Below are 21793 nucleotides of genomic sequence, written 5' to 3'. Positions count from 1 at the left end.
GAGCCCCAGAGGAGTGGAGTGCAGCAGATGCAGTGGAGGGCCAGGCGGGACTGAACTGGCACGGGAAGGGGGCTGGGACAGAAAGGTTGGGATGCGGAGGCGTCGTGGCTCTTGGGCATCTCAGCCCCTCCAAAATCTTTGTTGATGCAGCCGGGGTGGAGAGGAACAGCCGGAGGGGAGGCGGCAGCCCTGTCTCAGCGTGGTTTTGGGGGCGCGTGTGTTCCAACAGTCTGGCCAGAGGGAGTGGCAGTGGGTGGATACGGTGGGTGGAGAACTTCCAGATCCCGGCCTTACCTGCCAGCCCACCGCAGCGCTGGCAGATCCTGCAGGGGTGGGAGGGACTGGCTACCAACACTTCCCCCTCTGTGGTATTCCACCAACCCGGGACACTTCAACCACATGTTTCTGGTTCTCTTTTTTCCCTTCTTTGCCAGAGGATCGGAGCAGAATGGGCTTAGTAAGATTCTCACGTCATCATTAGGAGAGGGGAAATCAGGGCTTGATATGGGGGCGAGGAGGTGAAGGGGGAGGCTGAGCAGGTATGAGGGCCGGGCACGATTCTTCTTTCTTCCCCCACAGATGAGGGTCACTAGGTATTAACAGTCCCACCTCCTTATTACTTAAATCCACGCATGACCCCCTTCTTCCTGGTCCTAATCTGGGCCACTGTCATCTCCCACTGGGATTTCTGGGACTGCCTCCTTCAGTGGCTGGTTTCTCTGCCTTTAGCTTTGGTCTCCCCTTGCCCCCACAGCTATCAGTTCTCCACTTTAGAGCTTGTGGAATTACCTCTGCAACATGAAAATCTGATTACATCTCTCTTTGCCTAAAAAACCTTTCCAGGGGGTGCCTCAGTGGGTTGGGAACCCCTGTCAATGTCTCTGAGGATGCAGGTTTGATCCCCGGCCTCACTCAGTGGGTTAAGGATCCTGAGTTGCTGCCAGCTGTGGTGTAGGTGGCAGATGCAGTTTGGATCCAGTGTTGCTGTGGCCATGGTGTAGACTGGCAGCTGCAGTTCCAGTTCAACCCCTAGTCCGGGAACTTCGATGTGCCAGGTGTACGGCCATTGCACAAAACCAGTAAACCAACTAATAATCAAAAAAACACCAAAAGCCCTTCCATACCTTCCCCTGTGCTCTTAGGATAAATTTCAGACTTGCTCATGTGGTCTGTGATCCTTTGTTGGGCCTACAAGCTTCTCTAACTTTCCTCCCTAACCCTTATACCCATTCAGATGCAGGCAGCCTGGCCTTTGTAGAGTTCCTTGTCTCTGTCCTCAGCCAGCTGCGCACTCCACCCCGCTGGCTGACTGCTACTCAGCCTTGGGGTCTTAGCTGAACTGTCCCTTCTTCACTCCAAACTGACTTGGGTGTCCCTCCTCCCATAACCTCCTCTGCTGCCTCACCAGGACCCTGGTCACATCCTGTGTTAATTGTTGCTGCTGTGCTTATCACCTGTGCCCGAGGGCTCCGTTACTTTGCCAGAGCCTCACGCAGTGCCTGGCTGGCACAGGCGGTCCACCAGCATCGGGCATTGCACAGATGTGGGCTCAGCAGGCTGGGCAGGCTCTGGGAAGCAGCTCAGTGACTGAAGCCCAGACGGGAGTGGTGCATAGGGGAGCAGTAACCCAGGGCTTGTGTTTGGTGATCAACCTTTTCTCCTCCACTGCTCCCCCCACCTTCTAAAATGACTCACAGACAGAGTAGATGTGCATGACTGAGAAGATACATAAAGGACAGAAATTCAAGTTCCTGTTGTGGCTCATCAGTAACAAACCCGACTAGTATCCTTGAGAATGCAGCTTTGATCCCTGGCCTCGCTCGGTGGGTTAAGGATTGGGCATTGCCTTGAGCTGTGGTGTAGGTCGCAGGTTCAGCTCGGATCTGGCATTGCTGTGGCTGTGGTGTAGACCTGCAGCTGCAGCTGCAGCTCTGATTCTACCCCTAGCCTGGAACTCCCACATGCCTCAGGTGTGGCCTTAAAAACAATAAGGGATAGAAATTCAAATTTCCATGATGTTGATCACATGTGAGCCCACCTTTCTGGCCTTAAGTATCTATGTATATAAATGTTGATTTAAAGTTTAGAAAGAGGAGTTCCTGGAGTTCCCATGGTGGTGCATCCGGTTAAGGATCCAACTGTGTAGCAGTTTGATCTCTGTAGCTGTTTGATCCCAGCCCCTACACAGTGGGTTAAGGATCCATCGTTGTCACAGCTGTGGCTTGGATTCAGTCCCTGGTCTGGGAACTTCCCTATGCTGTGGATGTGGCCAAAAAAAGCACCACCACCCCCAAACCAAAAAGTGTGTAAAGAAAAAAGTGTTGGGGGGAGTCCCTTTCCCTCAAAGGACAGATGTGGTTTCTTTTCCGTAGCATACCTGTGACATGTATTTATTTGTTCCTTGTTTCTCCCACATCCTCCTCTAGAATATACACCTCGTCTTGTTTGGCGCTGTATTCTCTGTCTACAGCTGTATCTGATACATAGTCAGGGCTCAGTAAATATCTGAGGTGTAAATAAATGCGTGAATGAACGAACGATCCATACGTTAATGCGTGTATATCCCTTTGGATTTTTCAAAGGGAAGCCTGCCATCGCAGTTATGCCTGTCGGGTAGATTCCTAGAGTGGAACTGCTAGGACCAGAGTGGCGTGCAGTCAACATCTTTGTGGATGGGGCCAGATTGCCCTCCCGGAAGGGCTCGTCAATTTACGGCCCCACCAATGGTTTCTGAGTGCGCCTGTTTCCCCGGCTGCGGGGCCGGCCGTGCTCGGTGTTACTGAGCACACTTGGTTCCCTGCTGACCTGAGAGAGAGACCGCTCCCTGGAGCAGGACAGGGATGACAGTGGGCCTGTGGGCAGAGGGCATGCTGTGCTCCAAGTGCCCGGGGGCAGATGTGTCAGGGCCCTTCAAGCCCAGGGAGAGGAAGAAGCCACTAACAACTGACAGTCCTAGAGCGAGGCTTTGGGAATGTTCTCAGCCAGGAAGAGGTGTATGGGGCTTCTCTGGTGGAGCTGTTGGGAGTTCTTCAGTAAGCACATGGTATGTGCGATTGGCTCCATGAAGATGCAGCTGCCGTGGGGCAGGAGGTCTGTAAGCCGTGGGCATCTCTGTTCCACGGGTCTCAGGCCCCAGAGGGATCCTACTCCCTTAAGGCACTGGGCCCATTTCAACACTGGAGGAATGGACAGGGAGAAGAATAAGATAACAAGAGGTAGGAGCTGGCACTCTGTGAGCCCTGTTTTCTAGAAGGGGAAATGGAGGCTCAGAGAGAGTTGGGGCCTTGCCAAAGATCATACAGCCAGTAAGCAGCTGAGCCAGGCCTGGAGCTCAGACGGTCCCAGCCTGGAACAGAGGAGCACTTGGGGAGAGGCCAAGGATGGGCCCTGGGCTCAGGGCTTTGGCACTGGCCTTCCAGGACATGGTCAGGGGCCAAGATCCTACCTCCAAGGCCGTTGGCCCAGTATTTCCAAAGACCTGTTGACAGACCAGAGCAGACCAAGGCAGCCCGTGCCAGCAGACAGTGTGAAGTGGCTGGCAGGGGCCCCTGGTCATGTCTGTGGCATGTCTCCCTTGCCCTGGGCAGGCTCCAGTGGGATGCTTGGTCCCCACCGTGGGGGTTGGGTGGTAAAGCTTTTGCCTTACAGCAGGAGCTGAGCCGAGCCACCCACTCTTGTCCCTAAACTCTAGTAACTTCCCACGCCGCCCAGGGACAGATGCTCTGGTAGGAATAGTGTGACGCCACCTCCACCAGCAACCTTAGGGACAGCACCTGCCTAGGGTGGGGAAAGAGGAGCCCGGGGCTGTTAATACCTATCTCCCCCGCCTTCTCCCCACAAAGCAGGGACCACGTTAGGCCCAAGCTGTCCTCATTTATTATTTTTTTTAATTGCAATTTTATTGAAGTATGGTTGATTTACAGGGTTGTGTTACTTTCTGCTGTACAGCCAAGTGATTCAGTCATACATATGTATACATCCTTTGTCATTTTCTTTTCTGTTATTATGGTATCACAGGATGTTGAATATAGTTCCCTCTGGCTGTCCCCGTTCAGTTTCAGGGGTTCAGGCCTTCTCTTCATTGTGGGTGACATGGAAACAGATCCAGCTCACCCTCTCACTGCTCCACTGAGCCCTGGCTCAGGGTCTTCACGCCTGAAGAAGTGGCCGCCTCATGTCATCGCAGGGGTGGGTCTGGAGCTGAGTGTCCCTGAGTGAGCCAGGGACACGTGTCAGTGGGCCTGAGCCCTGCTGTCTTCCTGTTCCCTCCTCTCCCTGCGCAGGCTCAGGTGGCCTTCCTCCAGGGAGAAAGGAAGGGGCAAGAGAATCTCAAGACAGACCTGGTGCGGCGGATCAAGATGTTAGAATATGCACTGAAGCAGGAGAGGTGAGCCCTGCCATCCGGTCCCCGCTTTGGGGCAGGACCAGTCGGGAGGGTCAGAGGCCGGCTACGCTGCCTCCCAGCTGGGGGAGATTTGGGGTCAGTCTTTCTCCTCCCCATCACCCAGTATGTGTGCTGCTAGGAGAGGGGGACAGAACAAGGCGGGGCGGGGGGGGGGTTAGGAGCCGCACCAGGAGCAGTATTGGTAACGGTGCTTTGTGGGCTCATGTAGCCCTTCCACCAGCCTGACGGGACAGCGAGGGTTCTGGAGGGTGAGGAGTTCTTCACAGACTCCGGCGCTAACAGTCTGCCTGACGCCAAAGAGTGGCTCTTCCCAGCCCCGTGTGCCGTGCCGCCTCCTCCAGGGCTGCTTCCTGAGGGGGCAGCTCAGCTTCCAAGAGAGGGGAGGGGATTAGAGGGACCACCTGCAATCTGGGATGCCTGAGGCCAGTGCTGGCCCTGTCTGTTCTTATGTGTCTCTCATTCATGAATCATTTGTTCTTTTAGGGCCAAATATCATAAATTGAAATTTGGGACAGACCTGAACCAGGGAGAGAAGAAACCCGAACTGTCAGAACAAGGTACCCCCCCATCCCCTCTGCCCCCTCCCTGCAAAACTGAATGTGACCGAGGAGAGCAGAGACGGCTGCCTCTTTCTCCCTGTGCTCCACGGAAAGCAGGGCTGGCCGGGTGGGGTGGGGCCGGGTCTCACTCTCAGGGCCGTCGCCGTAGGATGTTCTGCCAAGGACCATGCTGGGCGCCCCGGGGAGTGGGCCCTCGGAGTCCTGCCTGGATCCCTCTGTGAGATAGACAGACACTCGAGGGCCCCGGTAGTCCGAGCGCCTGGAAAGAGAGCAGGAAGTAAGGACGGCCTTCCAGGCGGAGGGACGCGGGTACCGGGGGACAGGGACCTGGGTCTGGGCGGCCTGTCGGGGCCGGGGAGGCCAGGCTCACAGTGACCACTGTTCTCCCGTCAGACTCCTCCACTCGGAGCGTGAGTTCCGCAGGCCAGGGGCTGACTGATGTCGCCCGGCGCCTAGCTGGGTACAGAGTAGGTGCCCGGTAAATACTCGGTGGGTAAGATAAACAGGTTGCCTCATTTAATCCTCACACCCATCCTGAGGTGGGTTATTAACCTTGTTTCTCAGGAGAGGAAACTGAGGCTCAGGTCGGTAGCCTGCTCTGCCCGAGGCCACGCAGTGGGGAAAGAGCCCAGCCCGCCCGTTGGTTCATCCCGGAGCCTGTTCCCAGTGTGGGAAAATAACACAAGTAGATGGAGTCTGAAGATGGTCTGGGGCTGGTTTGGGCAGTGACCAAAAGAAACTAGAGAGGAGGCGCCAGGAGGGGAGAAGGGTGGGTTTCAGATGCTCTCAGGATGTGACTCCCTTGGAACTGTGACGGTGACGGTGACTGATGCATTGGGGTCTGGGAGGGGGAGGAGGTGGCGGGGCATGGCAGAGCCCTGCCTGAGAAGGCCCGCCTCTTTTCTCTCTGCCCTCCAGTCTCCAATGGCCCCGTGGAGTCGGTCACCCTGGAGAACAGCCCGCTGGTGTGGAAGGAGGGGCGGCAGCTTCTCCGACAGTGAGTGTGTGGAGGGACGGGGTGGGGGAGGCGTGTTTAGCTCGGGAGATAAGCCCGAGGACGCCACCATCCTTCCTGTTTCCACTGGGGACCCTGAGCTATCAGGATCCCTGCCGGCCACAGCGCGATGGCCCGTCCCCCTCCCTCTCCCTGGGGAGGAGCAAGGGAGGACTTCCTGCAGGAGGCAGGCACTTTGGAAGGAGACCCCAAGTGCCTCTGTGCCTTTTTTCCTCTGAGGGTAATGTTAAAATTGTTTTTTATTGGATGTTTTAGAAAATTTGGGAAACACAAAGAAAAAGATAAAAGTCACTTGTAATTCCACCCCCCGAGGAGTTTCATGCCCCTGGAAACATTTTGGCACATATGCTGTCTCTTCTGCTGTGATATGTATTTGTGCCTGTGTGTGTGTTTTAGAGAAGCGAGGGTTTCTCCTTCGCAATGTTCTGTAATGTGTTGCTTTTGCTAAGTGTCGTGAACATCTTTCCATGTAAATTAGTTGTGTTGCATCATTTCAAGACATTTATCATAGTCTGTCACGTGGATAGTCCTAATTTCCTGTGGCCATCGCTTCTGATCTATTTTGTTGAAGATGTTTTTAATAGACATTGTGACAAATACCAGAAAATTACGTGTCCATCTCCTTGATTTCCTTAAGCCAAATATCTGTGAGTTCAATTGCGAGCTTAAGGTGTGTGCAAGTGGTGACAACAGAATGATTATCACAGGTGACGCTTGCTAAACATTTCGCACACATGGATTCCTCGCATAAATCCCCGTGTGACCTGACTGCTAGCATTCCCCTTGTATTCACAGATGACAAAAGCAGGTGCAGAGAGGGTATCTGTTTGCTTAAGGTCGCAGAGAGGGTCTGCGGTGTGATCTCAGGCGGTCCCTCCCCAGCCCGCTTCCCTGCCCCTCCGCCTGGGACTCCACACAGGCCCTGGAGAGGAGACGGCAGGCGAAGGCGGGGGCTGTCTGATGTTCCCAAAGGGACAGAGTCAGGGTCAACGGAGAGGGCTCTGTAGGCGCCTCCTGAGGACCAGCATGGGACTCTTGTCTGCCAGTCTTTTGAAGCCACAGATACCCAAAATTGATTTTTTTTTTTTAAAAGTTTTTGGACCAATTTACCAAATGGCTTCAGGTTTTGTTGTTGTTCTTGTTGTTTTGGGTTTTTTGTCTTTTTAGGGCCGCACCCACAGCATATGGAGGTTCCCAGGGGTCTAATTGGAGCTATAGCTGCCAGCCTACACTAGAGCCACAACAACGTGGGATCCAAGCCTCATCTGCAACCTACACTGCAGCTCATGGCAACACCGGATCCTTAACCCACTGAGCAGGGCCAGGGATCGAACCCGTATCCTCATGGATGCTAGTCAGGTTCCTTAACTACTGAGCCAGGACGGGAACTCCTCTTTCTTTCCGTAAGTTTTTTTTTTTTTTTTTTTAAATAAACACTTGAGTTCTAAGGAACATGTAACTTATCCTGCGAAGCCGTTTACCATGGGCCTCTTTCTTTGGCACATAGTATCCATCAGTCACTCGCTTCCACAGGTGGACGTGTAGCTTGACCCCTGCGTCTGGGCTCTCTGAGCGCCTGTGACGGCACGGTGCCTCTGTATAAAGGCTTCCCCTGGAAACAGTCTCAGAAGGGAAGCAGCAGGATCAGGGGTATGCTTATTTGAAATCTCGGTGTGGCGTCTTAAATTGTTTCTCCAAGAGGGCCATCCCAGTTTGCATCGGCCCCCAGAGTATACAAAGAAGCCAGGAGGCCCCTGACCTGCCCTGGCTCCACCTCCCTGCAGGTACCTGGAAGAGGTGGGCTACACAGACACCATCCTGGACATGCGGTCCAAGCGCGTGCGGTCCCTCCTGGGCCGCTCGTTGGAGCTCAACGGGGCCGTGGAGCCCAGTGAAGGGGGCCTCAGGACTACACCGGGCCCTGGGGGACTCAGTGGTGGTGAGTCGCTGCTGGTGAAACAGATCGAGGAGCAGATCAAGAGGTGAGCCCTTGGGCCTGGTGGGTGCATCCGTGTGCGCCTTCTCCCTCCTGATGGGTTGGGGTCAGAAGGTCAGCAGTGGTCTGGGAGCCACTTCCTTCCTGGAGGGTGTCATGGGCTTCTTTGTTCCAGAACCTTCTGTCCTGGGTCCCCTGCACCACCCCTTCCCCGGTGCCGCCCTGGTGCTGGTGTGCACCACAGCTCCAGGCCCGGCCCCTCCTGAGCCTCAGGCTGATGCTCCCTGGCTCCCCGGAGCCCCTGCTGAGGGAGACCCCGGGCCACAGCGCCCTAGGAGCCCTTGTTCACTCTCTCATCGCTAATCGCCTGATCAAAGTAAACACCTTCAGGGCGGTGACGCGAGGTGCCGTGTGAAAGTCAGTGAGAAAGAGTGACGGGCAGTCATGGCACTTGGGAGGGGGTGAGCAGGGAACACCTCTTCTTGGAGGTGCTGTTTGGGCAGGAAGTGCATGGAACTGAGGCTCAGCCACCCTAGAGTGTTCTAGGCAGAGGGAACGGCAAGTGTAAAGCTCCCAGACGGAAAAGACCTGGCCTGTTCAGAGCCGGCCGAGGCTGCAGGGAGTGAGTGCTGTGGTCTGCAACAGGGCTGAAATCTCAGGAGGCAGAGCACGTAGGGCCTCACGGGCCATGATGTGGAGCTGGGAGTCTAGGCTTGTGGGAAGCCCGTGGTTTCGAGCAGGGGTGTGACATCATCTGATACCCGTACTACTACTACTATGTCGTGTGCTTGTCCTGTGCTTCGAGAAGAAGGGGCTGCTGGAGGGTCCGGCCGGGAGACTCATGCGTTAGCGGGGCAGGGGGGAGGAGCGGTCTGCTTTCTCTTTGGGGTAGGTTTTTAGGGTGAGCCGACACTATTTCAAGGATTGGCTGTTGGGGGAGAGGAAAAAAAGTTAGAGGGTGTGGTCTGAGCCGCTGGGGCAGTGTTGACCGAGAAGGAGAGAACGAGGGGGGATCAAGGGCCGTGGGGTTCGAGGTGCCTCTTTGACCCCAGTGCTGGGGGTGGGGAGCCCCTGACTCCTAAAGCGCCTCTAGTGCACCTGCAGTGGTGGGTTTGAAAGCCCGGGGCTTGGCAGTCACCGAGGCCGGGTGTAGCTGGCGCAGGGAGGTCTGAGCGCTGAGCCCAGGGGTCTCCCACACGCGAGGAGGCCCCGGCAGCCCCGGCAGCCCCGGCAGCCGTGCGGGAGGCGGCCCAGGCGTGACGTTCTGCCGGAGGCCTGGAAGGGAGCGCGGGATCTGGGATCCACACTTGGATCTCCCAGAGGGTCGAGCTCCACCCAGCGGCAGCCAGACACCTGGGCAGTTGACAAGGACTCTCTAGAGCCTCAGCCCAGTGGCCAAAGAGGACAATGTTTGCACATATTTCAACTTTGAACTCTGCCCTCCTGTCTGCCCTGGAGTCAGGTTCGGCAAATACCTTCTTTGCTAAAACTTGTCATCCCGTTGGAGCCTTTGAACAGTGTCCCAGAGGTGGAGAGGGGAGCGGGCTTGAAGGGCTGGGGGTTCGTGGAGTGACCGCTTCCCCTTTCTTCCTGCTGGCTGTGTCCCTGCCCCTCGCCTGCCCTGGGCTCACGGTTTGACCGGGTTGTGGGAATCGGGGCCGCTTTCCCATCCAGCTCTCCTCAGCACACGTGGGGCCCTGTGGGCGGGCTGGGGGCTAGTTCCCCAGAACTCTGGGCTCGGAGCTCAATGAGGAGCTGGGCCTGGTCTGTGGTCCCAGCGAGGGTTCAGAGGCTGGGCTTGAGGCCCAGGGCGCGACCCGAGTCCCGGCGCTCTCCCACCTGAGCAGCTTTGTCACTGGGCAGGACTAACGCTTCCTCTGCCCCCCATCCTGGGCAGGAACGCAGCCGGCAAAGATGGCAAAGAGCACCTGGGCGGCTCGGTGCTGGAGCAGATCCCCTTCCTGCAGAACTGCGAGGATGAGGACAGCGACGAGGACGATGAGCTGGACAGCGTGCAGCACAAGAAGCAGCGCGTGAAGGTGAGCTCGTGAGCCCGGCGGGCCCTCCCTCCCCCTTTCTGCAAGAGGACCCCCGCTTCGAGCCCCAGAACAGAGCACCTCTGTGGGCGCCCTCAGGCTGCCTCTGCGGTCTCATCATATCCCTGCCCGGAGCAGAGTCCCCTGTGCCGTGGCCTCCGTGACCTTTGGGGCCGCCCGGGTCTTTTCTCTCGGAGCTGGCCCCTTCTTCCGCTGCACCCCCTTCTTGCCCTCCAGGCTGGGCCAGCCCCCGCCACGCCCTCTCACAGTGCTCCCCGCTTTGGGCCAGCCCCACCACAGCCGTGCTTAGACATTTTGGGTGTGACTCTGGCTCTGTCTCCCGCAGTGGGTGCTGAGCTCCACGAGGCAGGGACTGTGCGGCCCTCTGCTCTTCTCCCCAGTTCCCTGAGGGAATGTGGCCGGGCCCAGGGCTTGGCCTGGAGCCGGGGCGGGGGGCGGGTGTCCTGTCGGGGACTTCGTCGTCCAGTCTGCTGTTGCTGTCAGGACCCAGGTCTGGGGATACTGCCCACAGGGTAGAGTTGGGTGCTCCTCAGCATGGCCTTGAGATATGGCTGCCGCCACCCTTCACCCCCACTCCTGGGCTCGGAGAGCTGCCCAGCTCCCACCATTCTGACGGCGCCGTTCTTGGGCAGGGCCTGGCCTCGTCTGTCCAGTGACCAGCAGCTTCACAGCCGAGCTCTGTGCCGGCGGCACGAATGTGGAGACGTGGTCTGGTCCTGAGGTGGAGGGGCTTGTGGCCAGTGGCCCACACAGGCAGGTGCCCCCGTCTCATGCCAGCTCTGTCTCCCTCCTCCCTCATCGGTCTGTCCTTCCCGGCCTTTGCTCTGTGTCCAGTGTCCCCGGTGTGGCTCAGCACGGGGTCCCGTGCGGATTAGGCGCTCAGTGAACACACTGAGGGGACGGGACTGTGTGGAGCCAGACTCTGGAACTGGGGGTTACAGGAAAAGCGGGGGTCTCTCAACTCCCTGGTCCAGCGCCCTGCCCCCCCCCCAACCCCCTGTTGGGATTTCACCCGCTTGTCAGGTCTCACCGCAGCCTCCACTGCGCACCCTTTCCTCCTCTCGGCTCCTTCCGTCGGAAATGACTGCATTCTCTCTCAGGCCTTTGCCTCGGTCACGGCGTCTTGTCCCACGGGCCCTGTCGGGGGTCTCCTGCTTCCCCAGGCCCTCTGCCTCTGCACAGCAGGGCCTCATGACCTGCCTGTGGCTCCCAGAGTGCCCGCCGGCCTGGCTATGTACCTTTGGGCACACGATTCTCTTTGTCTCAGCTTCCATCTCAGGGGCTCATAGTCCCTGGGCTGTCAAGGAATTAACTAAAATGAGTGCATGCATAGAAAGCCCTTGGCTGCACGGAAGCTGCCACACCAGGGCTCAGCAGTGGGGCGCCACCGACAGCTCCTGTGGTGTGGGCAGGCCCTTCAGAGTGCCCGGTGCAGTTCCACCCGCATGTGGAGCTCCAGCCCCCACCATTGCCTCCCTGGGCGTGCTGTCTGGACCTTGACCCCAGGTCTTCTCCCAGAAAGGCAGAGGAAGGCAGTCCTGTGCGGGGCTGGCTCTTCAGGATGCCCGAGCGGGCTGCCTCCACGTTCATACCCTCCAGACCCAGCTCAGGGTGAGGGTCAGCCCACCCTAGAGGAACCCACCATCTGATGGAGGCTGGGCCCAGGCAGGGAACACCCAGGAGGGAGAAGGCTTCCTGGAGGAGCCGGCCTGGAGGCCTCAGAATCCCGGTGCCGAGGTGCTCTATGTCTTAAGCCAGCACTTAGAGCAGAACTCAAATATCAAAACTGTCTTTGAAAATTCTGGAACTCCCTTAAGCCATGTAAGTGCACAAGTGCAGTCTTCGAAGTGCCAAGTGTGCAGCTCCGGATGGCGCTTTGTGCAGTGGAGTGATGCTGAAGCCACCCGAAGTTGGAGAATCACACGCAGAGCATCATTTCACGAGGCCGTGTACCCGAGGTGTCTGTGTGGGGAGCGCAGGAGCCAAGCTCGCGAAGTGAGGAAAACAGGATGATTTAGCTCTTACCCCTGGTTAAGACCGACTGTGGGAAACGGGCAAACCCGCCAGCATTCTGGTTCTCAGAATGGAGGAACGAGGAGTTCCCGTCGTGGCGCAGTGGTTAACGAATCTGACTAGAAACCATGAGGTTGTGGGTTTGATCCCTGGCCTTGTTCAGTGGGTTAAGGATCTGGCGTTGCCATGAGCTGTGGTGTAGGTCGCAGACGCGGCTCGGATCCCGAGTTGCTGTGGCTGTGGTGTAGGCCAGCGGCTATAGCTCTGATTCGACCCTAGCCTGGGAATGTCCATATGGCACGGGTGCGGCCCTGAAAAGACAAAAAAAAAAAAAAGAGGAGCGAAGGTGTTTTCTCTAGTTCTAAAAGGAGCTCCTGCGTGTTTTATATATATATATATATAAAATTTAGCCCATTTAGAAAGTTATAAGGAAGATTCGAAGAACCTCAGGTAATCACCCAAGAGCCGTCTTAAAAGAAATGGCTTGGACCTTGCGACCTGGGGCAAGGGCTGCACTCTGTTCAGCCTCCGCTTCCTCATCTGTAATATGGGACCAGTAATTACCATAATGGGAGTTCCCGATGTGGCTCAGGGTAACAAATCTGACTAGTACCCATGAGGATGCCGGTTCAGTCCCTGGCCTCACTCGGTAGATTAAGGATCCTGTGTTGCTCTGGCTGTGGTGTAGGCCGGCAGCTGCAGCTCTGATTCTCCTCCTAGCCTGGGAACCTCCATATGCCATGGGTGTGGCCTCAAAAAGACGAAAGAAATTAATGGTAACTATTCATGGAGTTGTGAAATCACGGATGTGACGCATAGAGGCTGACCCAGAGGGGAAGGGGCTCGTTCCTGGTACTCTCGTACCTGTGGATCTGTTCAGTGAATCCGATCTGGCTTTGAGTGTGCACCTCCTTCCCTCACGTAGGCCCATAGACACAAACAAACATTCTTCTCTCACCCCTGAAAGAGGTGGTCGTATTAGCTGATGTTATTTTGGAAGTACCGTGCTGGGCGTGGGGGGCAGCGGGAGCCCAAGCAGCCCAAGAAGAAGCCACCAGGACGGCACTGTGGGTGTGGGGGTCACAGCTGGGGGCAGAGGCAGAAAGCGCCCCACCCCAGCCAGTGAGGAGCAGGCTCGTCAAGTGCCCAGCAGGGGGTGCTCAGCGTCCGAGTGCTGGGCTGGGGCGGGACGCTGCCAGGCGGCCCAGGCCAGAAACCCTGGCTTCTCTGTTCCCAGAACCCGAGGGCTTGGGCTCTGGGCAAGAGCCCCTGACCTCTCCTTGGTGTTCACGCCCCAGCTGCCGTCCAAGGCCCTGGTACCCGAAATGGAGGATGAGGACGAAGAGGATGACTCAGAGGATGCCATCAACGAATTCGATTTCCTGGGCTCCGGGGAGGACGGGGAGGGCTCTCCAGACCCTCGGCGGTGCGCTGGAGAGGGCACCCACCATGAACTGGGTGAGTTGAGGCTTTTCTGGCCGGCCTTCCTTTACCGCGGGCACATGGCCGCAGGCAGCTGCTTCCTGCCCCAGGGGCTCCACCGGACGGATACGCTTCCTGAGAGGAAGGCCAAGGGGAGCGGGAGGCCTGTGCCCCTTCCCTGGAAAATCCCCGTGGGGACCAGGCAGGCCTCTTCCTGAGGCAGGGCCTCCAGCCCTCCACTCGGGCGGCCTGTTCTTGGCAGACCTCAGGGACAGGATGCAGAGCCAGAGTGGGGCGGCCAGATGGGCAGTGCTGCTGCTGCTTCCTGTCCTGTGACTCGGAGCCACGAGGCCCTCGGGGGTCACGTAGGATGGCTGGGGACTGAGGCCCCGGCAAGGGCGGCCATGGAGGGCCCCATCTCGGTCTGTCCCCCACCCTGGGTCTCGGGCTTCCTAGCCACCCCTGGTTGCAGGAGAGGCTTCCGGCGGTGGGGAGAGGGTCACCCGCACGTGGCTGCGTTGACCTGGTCGGTGACTCCTGCCCCGCCTCATCCCTGCAGAAAGTCGGCGGGTCAAACTCCAGGGAATTTTGGCCGACCTTCGGGATGTGGATGGGCTGCCCCCCAAAGTGACAGGCCCACCGCCTGGCACACCCCAGCCCCGGCCACACGAAGGTAAGAGGCTGCTCCACCCCGGCCCAGTCCTGAGGGGCCCATGGCAGAGGGAGGCTGCAGAGCTGAGCCCAGGGCTCCTGTGTCCTCAGGGTCGAGGCCCGGCCTCTAGTCTGCAGCCTCCCTGTCCCAAACGTTCGTCTGTCTGTCTCTGTCTCCCTCTCTTTTTGTCTGTCCTGCCCTGTCTGTCTGTCCCTGTCTCTTTCTTTCCAGCTGTGATTCTTGATCTGGTCCTCTGCCTATCTCTCCTCCTCACTCCTGATGGCTCTGCCTCTCTCTGGCTCTCTCTCGCTCTCCCTGCCCGCTCTGCCCCGTCCCGCCCCGCCCCTACCAGGTTCCTTTGGCTTCTCCTCAGACGTTTTCATCATGGACACTATCGGGGGCGGGGAGGTGAGCCTGGGGGACTTGGCAGATCTCACCGTCACCAACGACAACGACCTCAGCTGCGATGTAAGTTCTCGGGGTGCCCCACCCCCCGTAGGCCCCGGTCAGGCGTCCCGCGCGGTGCAGGATCTGCTGGGCTCCGACGGTGTCCGCCTGCGCTCAGCCCCTCCCCTGTGACAGAGGAGGATGTGAGAGCGTTTGATGGCTCACCCTGTCTCACAGAGGGGTGCCCATGCAGACAGGTGGTGGGACTTGACTGGGGTCACTGGTGTGGCTCTGGAGCCTGTGCTTTAATCATGCTGCCAGGCTCCTCCTCTCTACAAAGCTGCCTCCCACCCCGGCTTCCACGCACTGCAAGTCCAGGACCTGCCACGGGCAGGAGGCGGGAGCCAAGGGGGTGCTGAGTCAACATCTGGTGTCAGAGTTGAAAGGGGCTTGCGGGGGGCAGTAGTGCAAGTGAGAGCATCTGTGCAGGAGGTGGGACTGAGCTGGCTTTGGAGGGGAAGGTGACCTCAGGCCACAAAACCAAAGCTCAGGCCAGTCTGGGATGTGTGAGGCCCTCGGGGCCGTGGGCTGGAAGCAGAGGAAACCTTAGGGCCGGTGTCCTGGGCCTGAGACGGTGCCAGGCCTCTGGCTGGCCGGGAGTCTCTGACGTGGGTCTGCGTGAGCACGTTCCCGTGGCAGGACCTGCAGTGGGATTGCCTGCCCGCTGATCCCAGCAAGGCTGGGGCACTGCTGGGGCTGTTGGAAGTGAGGCCTGAGCGCTGCAGCCCTACCCCGGGCAGCCTGCGTGAGGGGCTAGACCCTCCGGCCCTTAACAGCTGTGGCAGAAGTGAGGACCTTGAGAAAGAGCGCAGATGAAGGGGTTCAGCAGGCGTGTACCCCGTCTTGGTGCAGGGCCCCGAGGCTCCCCTGAAAATCTGCTCGTTTCCTGAGTGGCCCTCCCCGGGTCGCCCACCTGGAGAGCGACCCTGTCCGCCAGGGCCCGCAGGACGCCTCTGGGCCTTGCTCCCTGAGGCCCACTGAGCCTGCTCCCCAGTCTCTCCCCATGAGCGTGCTTGTCCCCGTCTCCACTCCCCAGCGTCTGGTGCCTGCTTCACGTCTCCTGGGGAGACTTCCCTCGGGACCTCTCTGCCTCCCTCTCTTCCCTAGCTGAGCTCCCCGCAGGGCAGCTGGAGAAATCTGTGCCATTTCCCTGCTCTGATCCCTTCTACCACGCCCCGCCGCTTAGGATGAGATGCGGAGGGCGGCCCTGTCTGTCTCCTGACCGCTCCTGCTGCCTCTGCCTCGGGAACTTTGCACATGCAGTTTCGGTCCTCCTCCCCCCTCTTATCTGGTGAAGTCCTGCTTGTTTGTCACTTCCTCGGGAAAGCGGCATGGAGCCCCGCAGAGGAGAGGAGGGGGCTGCCTGGGACCCCTCTCGGTGCATTTGTAATCCTGCAGAGACCTCTCCTTGTCTCCGCCGGGCTCCCTCTATGAGTCGTGAGATCCCCAGGGATCAGTCACCTCTGTCTCCCCAGGAGCTAGCCCAGTCCTGCACAGTGCAGGAACTTGCTGCGTGAGCGTGGGGACACTGCGGGCCAGGAGGGAGGGGCAGGGGGCCCCGGCTGGAGGCCAGTCCGTGGTGTGCTCCACATGGGGCTGGCAGGGGGAGGGACGACCTCTCGAGGTCCCAGTATCCGGGCTGGATGAGCAGACACTGAGGCATTGCCCCCACCCCAGCTATCTGACAGCAAAGATGCCTTCAAGAAGACCTGGAACCCCAAATTCACCCTCCGTTCACACTACGATGGCATCCGCTCCCTGGCTTTCCACCACAGCCAGTCAGCTTTGCTTACCGCCTCCGAGGATGGCACGCTCAAGCTCTGGAATCTGCAGAAGGCAGTCACGGCCAAGAAGTGAGAGCAGCAGCCCCAGCGTGGAGGGGTGTGGCGGGGGCATCTGGGCGCAGGGGGCAGGGTGACGAGCGGCTCCCAGTGACAGCTGGCTCCTCCGTCTCCCCACAGGAATGCTGCGCTGGACGTGGAACCTATCCACGCCTTCCGGGCCCACAGGTAGGGAGCGGCCCCCAAAGGCAGCCTGGCTTCTGGCGCTCTGCAGACTCCTTCACCCCCGTAGCCGCTTCTCGGCACAGTCTTCGAAGGAGGAAACAGACTCAGGACTTGGGGGAAGGCAGGGCACAGGCAGCCTGCCGGGGGGCAGGTGGGGAGAGGCACAACCAGAGGTCCAGGTGCTGGGTTCTATTTGGCCATCTTTGAAAAATGCTAGTGGAGCCCCTCGAGGTCCCGTGGGGGCTGGGGGAGGAGTTTGGCATCTCCTGCTTCCCCTCCTCGGTATCCTCCAGGGGGCCTGTACTGGCGGTAGCCATGGGCAGCAGCAGCGAGCACTGTTACAGTGGCGGGGCAGATGCCCGCATCCACAGCTGGAAGATTCCAGACCTCAACATGGACCCCTACGACGGTTACGGTGAGGACAGCTCCTCCCCCTGCCTTCCTTCCCATCACCCAGCTGCCGCTGCCGGGGGCCTGATGCTGTGGGAATTGGGGCGGGAGCGCCAGGGCTCCGGGTCTGGTAGAGGGTGGGACAAGGGGCTTCAGCACGTGACCGAGGACGGACTGGATGAGGCAGGAGTGGTGGCGGTGGGTGAGGGTTGTGCAGAGATGCTGATCGGGGTTGAGCTTCAGGGCTGGGAACCAGCCCAGGCCAAGGCGTGGGGAGCCTGGCAGCACTGGATGCTCAGCCCTGTCTGCATGCCTGAGCGGGGAGAGGGGAGAGCGGGGAGAGGGCAGAGCGGGCGAGACGGGAGACGTTGCCTGGGTCAGACGGCAGGGAGTTTGCCCTTTATCCTGGGGCACCTCTAAGATTAAGTGGGGAAGTGACCCGACTGTCGCATCTGTTCGGTGGCTATGTCCCCGCCCTCTGACGCCTCTTTCCAGAGCCCTTTGATCACGCACAGCTCTGTGCTCCAGCCTGTCTTGGTGGAGTTAGAGGCCTCTTGTCTCCCCTGAAGGCCTGTGTACTTTTTTCTGAAGGACAGTGTCAGCCCTGTCCAAGGTCAAGCGTCAGTCCCAGGCAGTATCTGCTCCAGGTCAAGCAAGCCGTTACACAGCAAGTGTGACCAGAGCACCCTGTGTGGCCTTGAGTGACCAGGGAGGCAATGTGGGAACGACCAGAAGGCTTAGGAGAGAGGCGGCAAGGCTGTGCCCGTGGGCAGGGAAGACCGTGGGGGCTGACCTGGAGGGGCCAGGCTGCGAAGGGTCTTGGAGTCACAAAGCCATCCTAGTCCCTTGTCCCCTTAACTAAGTCCTAAAAGGTATATCTCAAGCAGCGGCTTTGTGCTGGGCACTGCCTTGGGCGGGGGTGGGGGGCAGGGGGATGGCGGGGAACCAGGGAAGACCCTCCCTCCTGGAGCGGCCACTCTGGGGCACCTTCAGAGCCCCCAAACCTTCATAGAGCAGCCAGCACTCAGAGCGGAAGTGGCTCTGAGGGCATGAGGACCCGCTGTGGAGCTGGGTGGATGGCCACAGTTGGGGCTCCGGGGCCAGCGGCTCTGACGCAGCCCCTTTCCTCCCTCGGGCGGGTGTAGACCCAAGTGTGTTGAGCCACGTCCTGGAGGGCCATGGGGACGCAGTGTGGGGCCTGGCCTTCAGTCCCGCCTCCCAGCGCCTGGCCTCCTGCTCTGCTGACGGCACGGTCCGCATCTGGGACCCCAGCAGCAGCAGCCCCGGCTGCCTCTGTACCTTCCCCACAGCCAGCGGTGAGTCCTGAGGGGGCCCCCGGCTGCCCGCCCCTCCCCTCTGCCCCCGGGAGGCCCGGGGCTCAGGCACCCTTCTCTCCCCTCCGCCTCCAGATCACGGGATCCCCACCTCAGTGGCCTTCACCAGCACCGAGCCGGCCCACATCGTGACCTCCTTCCGCTCTGGCGACACTGTCCTGTATGACCTGGAGGCTGGCAGTGCCCTCCTCACACTGGACTCCCGGGGGAGCAGCGGTAAGCGCTGCTTCTGTGGCTTTGGTGACCTGGTGCCCAGTCAGCAGAAGGTGGTGCCCCCCACACACCCCCCTCAGGGGCTCTGAGTGGGAAGGAGATGAGGTCCAGTCACTGCCCTTACATACACACAGGGCGCTCGGGAGGGCGGAGGAGAGAGACCTCGTGAGGGCCTTACCCCTGGGCCACAGTCTTCATGTCCGTTGTCCCTGCTGTTCCCCCAGCAGCCGTGTCCCGTGCACAGAGGGAGCACAGGCTCCCAGGGCAGGGAGCGGCCAGGCTGCCTGGGGAGCAGGCCTGCCTGGGATTGCGGCTCTCTCCTCTCCTTTGCCCTGGTCTCCCTGATGCCCCCCTGCCCTCTTTGCCTCTCCCTTTTTCCTTTCAGGCCCAACCCAGATCAACCAGGTGGTGAGTCATCCAAACCAGCCCCTCACCATCACCGCCCATGACGACAGAGGCATCCGCTTCCTGGACAACCGGACAGGTGAGGCCCAGCCTTCCTGGTACTACCGCCCTGCCTCCTGCCGCCCTTGTGCTCACAGGGGGCAGGAGCATACCAGACTTGGATGACAGGACTCCTGGGGTCCACGTTGGAAGCTCACTGGTGGCCCCTCTAGCCCCTTCCCCTTCCCAGGCAGGGCGCAGAATGGAAAGTAACCTGCAGCCCACCCTCTGTCCCTCAGGGAAATCCGTGCACTCCATGGTTGCCCACCTGGATGCAGTCACCTGCCTAGCCGTGGACCCCAATGGTGTCTTCCTGATGTCAGGAAGTAAGTCGGGAGCCTTTCCAGGGAGGCTGGGGAGAGGGCGAGGAGGAGACCTGGGCATGGGTCCTGAGGGACTGCTGCCGGGGTTCCCTGAGGCTGGGGAGCTAGAGCGAAGCTCCTCTGTGGCTGGAGTGACAGCGGTCACAGTAGTGAGGACAGCCAGGCCCTGGGAGCCCACCGTAGGCCTGCTCCCACTTCGTCTCTCTTGACTTGAATGAGGTCAGTCCTGTTTTCCCCATTGCACAGATGTGGAAACTGAGGCCACAGAAGACTTGGTCACTGAACAGTGGGTTGCAGGAATTGAAGTTCGGGTCCATCTGACTCAGGCCACACAAGAGATTTTAGCATTGGGTGCACCTGTCCTCTGTGGCTAAAGGCACTGAGCCCCAGAGACGATAGGGCTGCCCCCCGACCGGATAGGCTGGGTCTTGGGCGGATGGAGAAGGGGCTGAAGGGTGTGCGCTGACAGTCACAGCGGCCTGACCAGAGCTGAGCCTGCAGTGGGGTGTCAGGTGAGATCAGTCCCAGGCAGCGAAGACTCAGTACAGGGCCCAGTCCTCCCAGACAGACAGATAGAACCAGCCTCCACCACAGCCCCTGACCTGGTAACACATAAGTCAGGCCGTCTCCCTGCAGGGGCTCCTGGCCCCGACACTCCCCACTCTCCCCCGACCCACACCCGCCAGCACCCCCACTCAGGCTGTCAGTCCTCAGGCCCTGCCCCTGGCTGTCCCCGCCCCCCAGCCATCCTGTCACACTGACCAACTTGGGCTCACAGCGCTTGTGACCCGCCAGCCTTGTCTACTCTGTTCTCTCGTGTGCTGTCTCACACCCTGGCATGTCAGCTCCACAGGGGCAGGGAGAGGTGCCTGTTTTGTTCACCGCACTCCCAAGCGCAGTACACAGCAGGTGCTCAGTAAACACTAGGTTCCCGGATGGCTGCCCGATAGACTGGAGAGAAGGGCTCTCCTTCCTGCCGGGTGTCTGGAGGTGACTGGGCAGAGGATTGGGCCCCCACCAGACTCCCAGGCCTTCGGACAAGGCCAGGTTCAGGGGATGGGTCCGAGCAAGGAGCCGGGGACCTGGAGCTGCTGGGTGACGGCCCTTCTTCTCCCACGCCTGCACAGGCCACGACTGCTCCCTGCGACTGTGGAGCCTGGACAATAAAACGTGCGTTCAGGAGATCACGGCCCACCGCAAGAAGCACGAGGAGGCCATCCACGCTGTCGCCTGCCACCCTAGCAAGGCCCTCATTGCCAGTGCTGGCGCTGACGCCCTGGCCAAGGTCTTCGTATGATGCCCACCCGGCCCCGCCCAGGCCGCCACACTGGCTGCGGAGCGGGCCGGGCAGGTGGGACTGAGGTGAGGGGCCAGACAGGGGAGGCTTGGCTTAGGAGGGTAGAAGCCCCCTGCATGTGCATCCCGACAGGCCTGGCGTTTCTGGAGGCTATCAGATCCCGAAGTCCTAGTCAGGGTGCCCTCTGAGAAGCGCCAGGGTAGCCCCTGGGCATTCAGGGGAGCGGCCAGAGCTGCCTGACCCCTTGCGCCCTGGAGGTCCTGGTCCAGTCTCCCTCCCTGCTGTCTCCCGTAGGTGACTCCCGGCCTCAGTCTGGAGGCCCGGAGGCCCGGCTTCTTCCTGCCTGCCTTGGAGCCTGGTGGTGCTAAGGGCCCTTTCCCCAGGAGGCCCTCCCCACGGCCCTTCCCCAAGCCTCCAGCCGGGGCAGCGGCCTCCTTCAGGAATCGCCCTCCAGGATGGCCTCTGGGAATTTTCTCTTCACCCTGACACCCACTCCAGGTCTCTGAGCTGCCTTCTCGGGGGCCACACAACCAGGGCTGGGTGTCCTTGGGAATCAGCTTTTCCAAGATGCCAGAAGGTGCCAGGTTCTCTCTTTGAACCCCTGACCCTCCTCCCCACCTCCATGGACCCAGGTGGGAGTTGTGCTGGGAGGAGCCCGAGTCCCCCACTTGCTCAGGGTGGGCTGGGGGCCGGGCTGCCGGCGGGGTTGCTGGCAGGACAACCCCAGAGGCGCGCCCAGCAAACCGCCTCCCCCTTCAGCTCCCTCAGAGGCGCGCCCAGCAAACCGCCTCCCCCTTCAGCTCCCTCAGCACAGCTTTCCAGACACTACCCACGGCCTCTGGGGCCGGTCACTGCCTGGGGAGCAGGTGATGCCCTCAGGGGAGGTGCCCGCCCCTACCTCCCCCAACCCTCCTCCAAGGGCAGCTCCCCCAACCCCCATGGGGTCACCCATGGGGAGAGATGGCCTTCTCTTGCCCCTCCCAGGGGCATGGAGGGTGGAGTGGGGTCCCCCAGTCCCCCATAACTCCCTGTATATCTGTATAAATAAATGGGATTTTAATGGAGCCCCACCCCCACCCATGTCGTTATCACTGTGTGATAGTCTGTCGTCTCTGCTCCTGGCCCTGCCCTTCATGCTCTTCCTCTATTTATTTCACTCTTTTTTGGGTTTCACCCTGTGCCCTCAGCCCCCTTCCAGGTTCCTGTTTATAAGCCCCATCCCTTCTGCCCTGGACTTGTTGTATGTGAAACTTGTCTCAATAAACCCTTTGGAGTAAGA

General features: G+C 59.7%; 1 protein-coding gene across 3 annotated transcripts in view; it reads left to right on the top strand.

The window, feature by feature from the left end:
• Positions 1-21793, top strand: part of STRN4 (striatin 4) — a 25677-nt gene extending 3884 nt beyond the window's left edge. For 2 of the 3 annotated variants that reach the window (XM_047789747.1, XM_047789750.1), the window contains exons 2-18: positions 4284-4387; positions 4889-4962; positions 5884-5962; positions 7765-7962; positions 9814-9955; positions 13285-13444; positions 13968-14081; positions 14413-14528; positions 16185-16360; positions 16469-16516; positions 16807-16928; positions 18049-18219; positions 18313-18453; positions 18836-18934; positions 19134-19220; positions 20345-20579; positions 20809-21793. In XM_047789747.1, coding sequence (XP_047645703.1) covers positions 4284-4387; positions 4889-4962; positions 5884-5962; positions 7765-7962; positions 9814-9955; positions 13285-13444; positions 13968-14081; positions 14413-14528; positions 16185-16360; positions 16469-16516; positions 16807-16928; positions 18049-18219; positions 18313-18453; positions 18836-18934; positions 19134-19220; positions 20345-20514 — 2001 coding nt within the window. In that variant the 3' untranslated portion in view covers positions 20515-20579; positions 20809-21793. The remainder of the gene's footprint in view (positions 1-4283; positions 4388-4888; positions 4963-5883; positions 5963-7764; positions 7963-9813; positions 9956-13284; positions 13445-13967; positions 14082-14412; positions 14529-16184; positions 16361-16468; positions 16517-16806; positions 16929-18048; positions 18220-18312; positions 18454-18835; positions 18935-19133; positions 19221-20344; positions 20580-20808) is intronic. The other variant, XM_047789749.1, reaches the window with a different exon arrangement.

The sequence above is a fragment of the Phacochoerus africanus genome, chromosome 8 (assembly GCF_016906955.1).
Source record: "Phacochoerus africanus isolate WHEZ1 chromosome 8, ROS_Pafr_v1, whole genome shotgun sequence".
NCBI lineage: Eukaryota > Metazoa > Chordata > Mammalia > Artiodactyla > Suidae > Phacochoerus > Phacochoerus africanus.
This window is presented reverse-complemented; position numbering and strand designations above follow the sequence as displayed.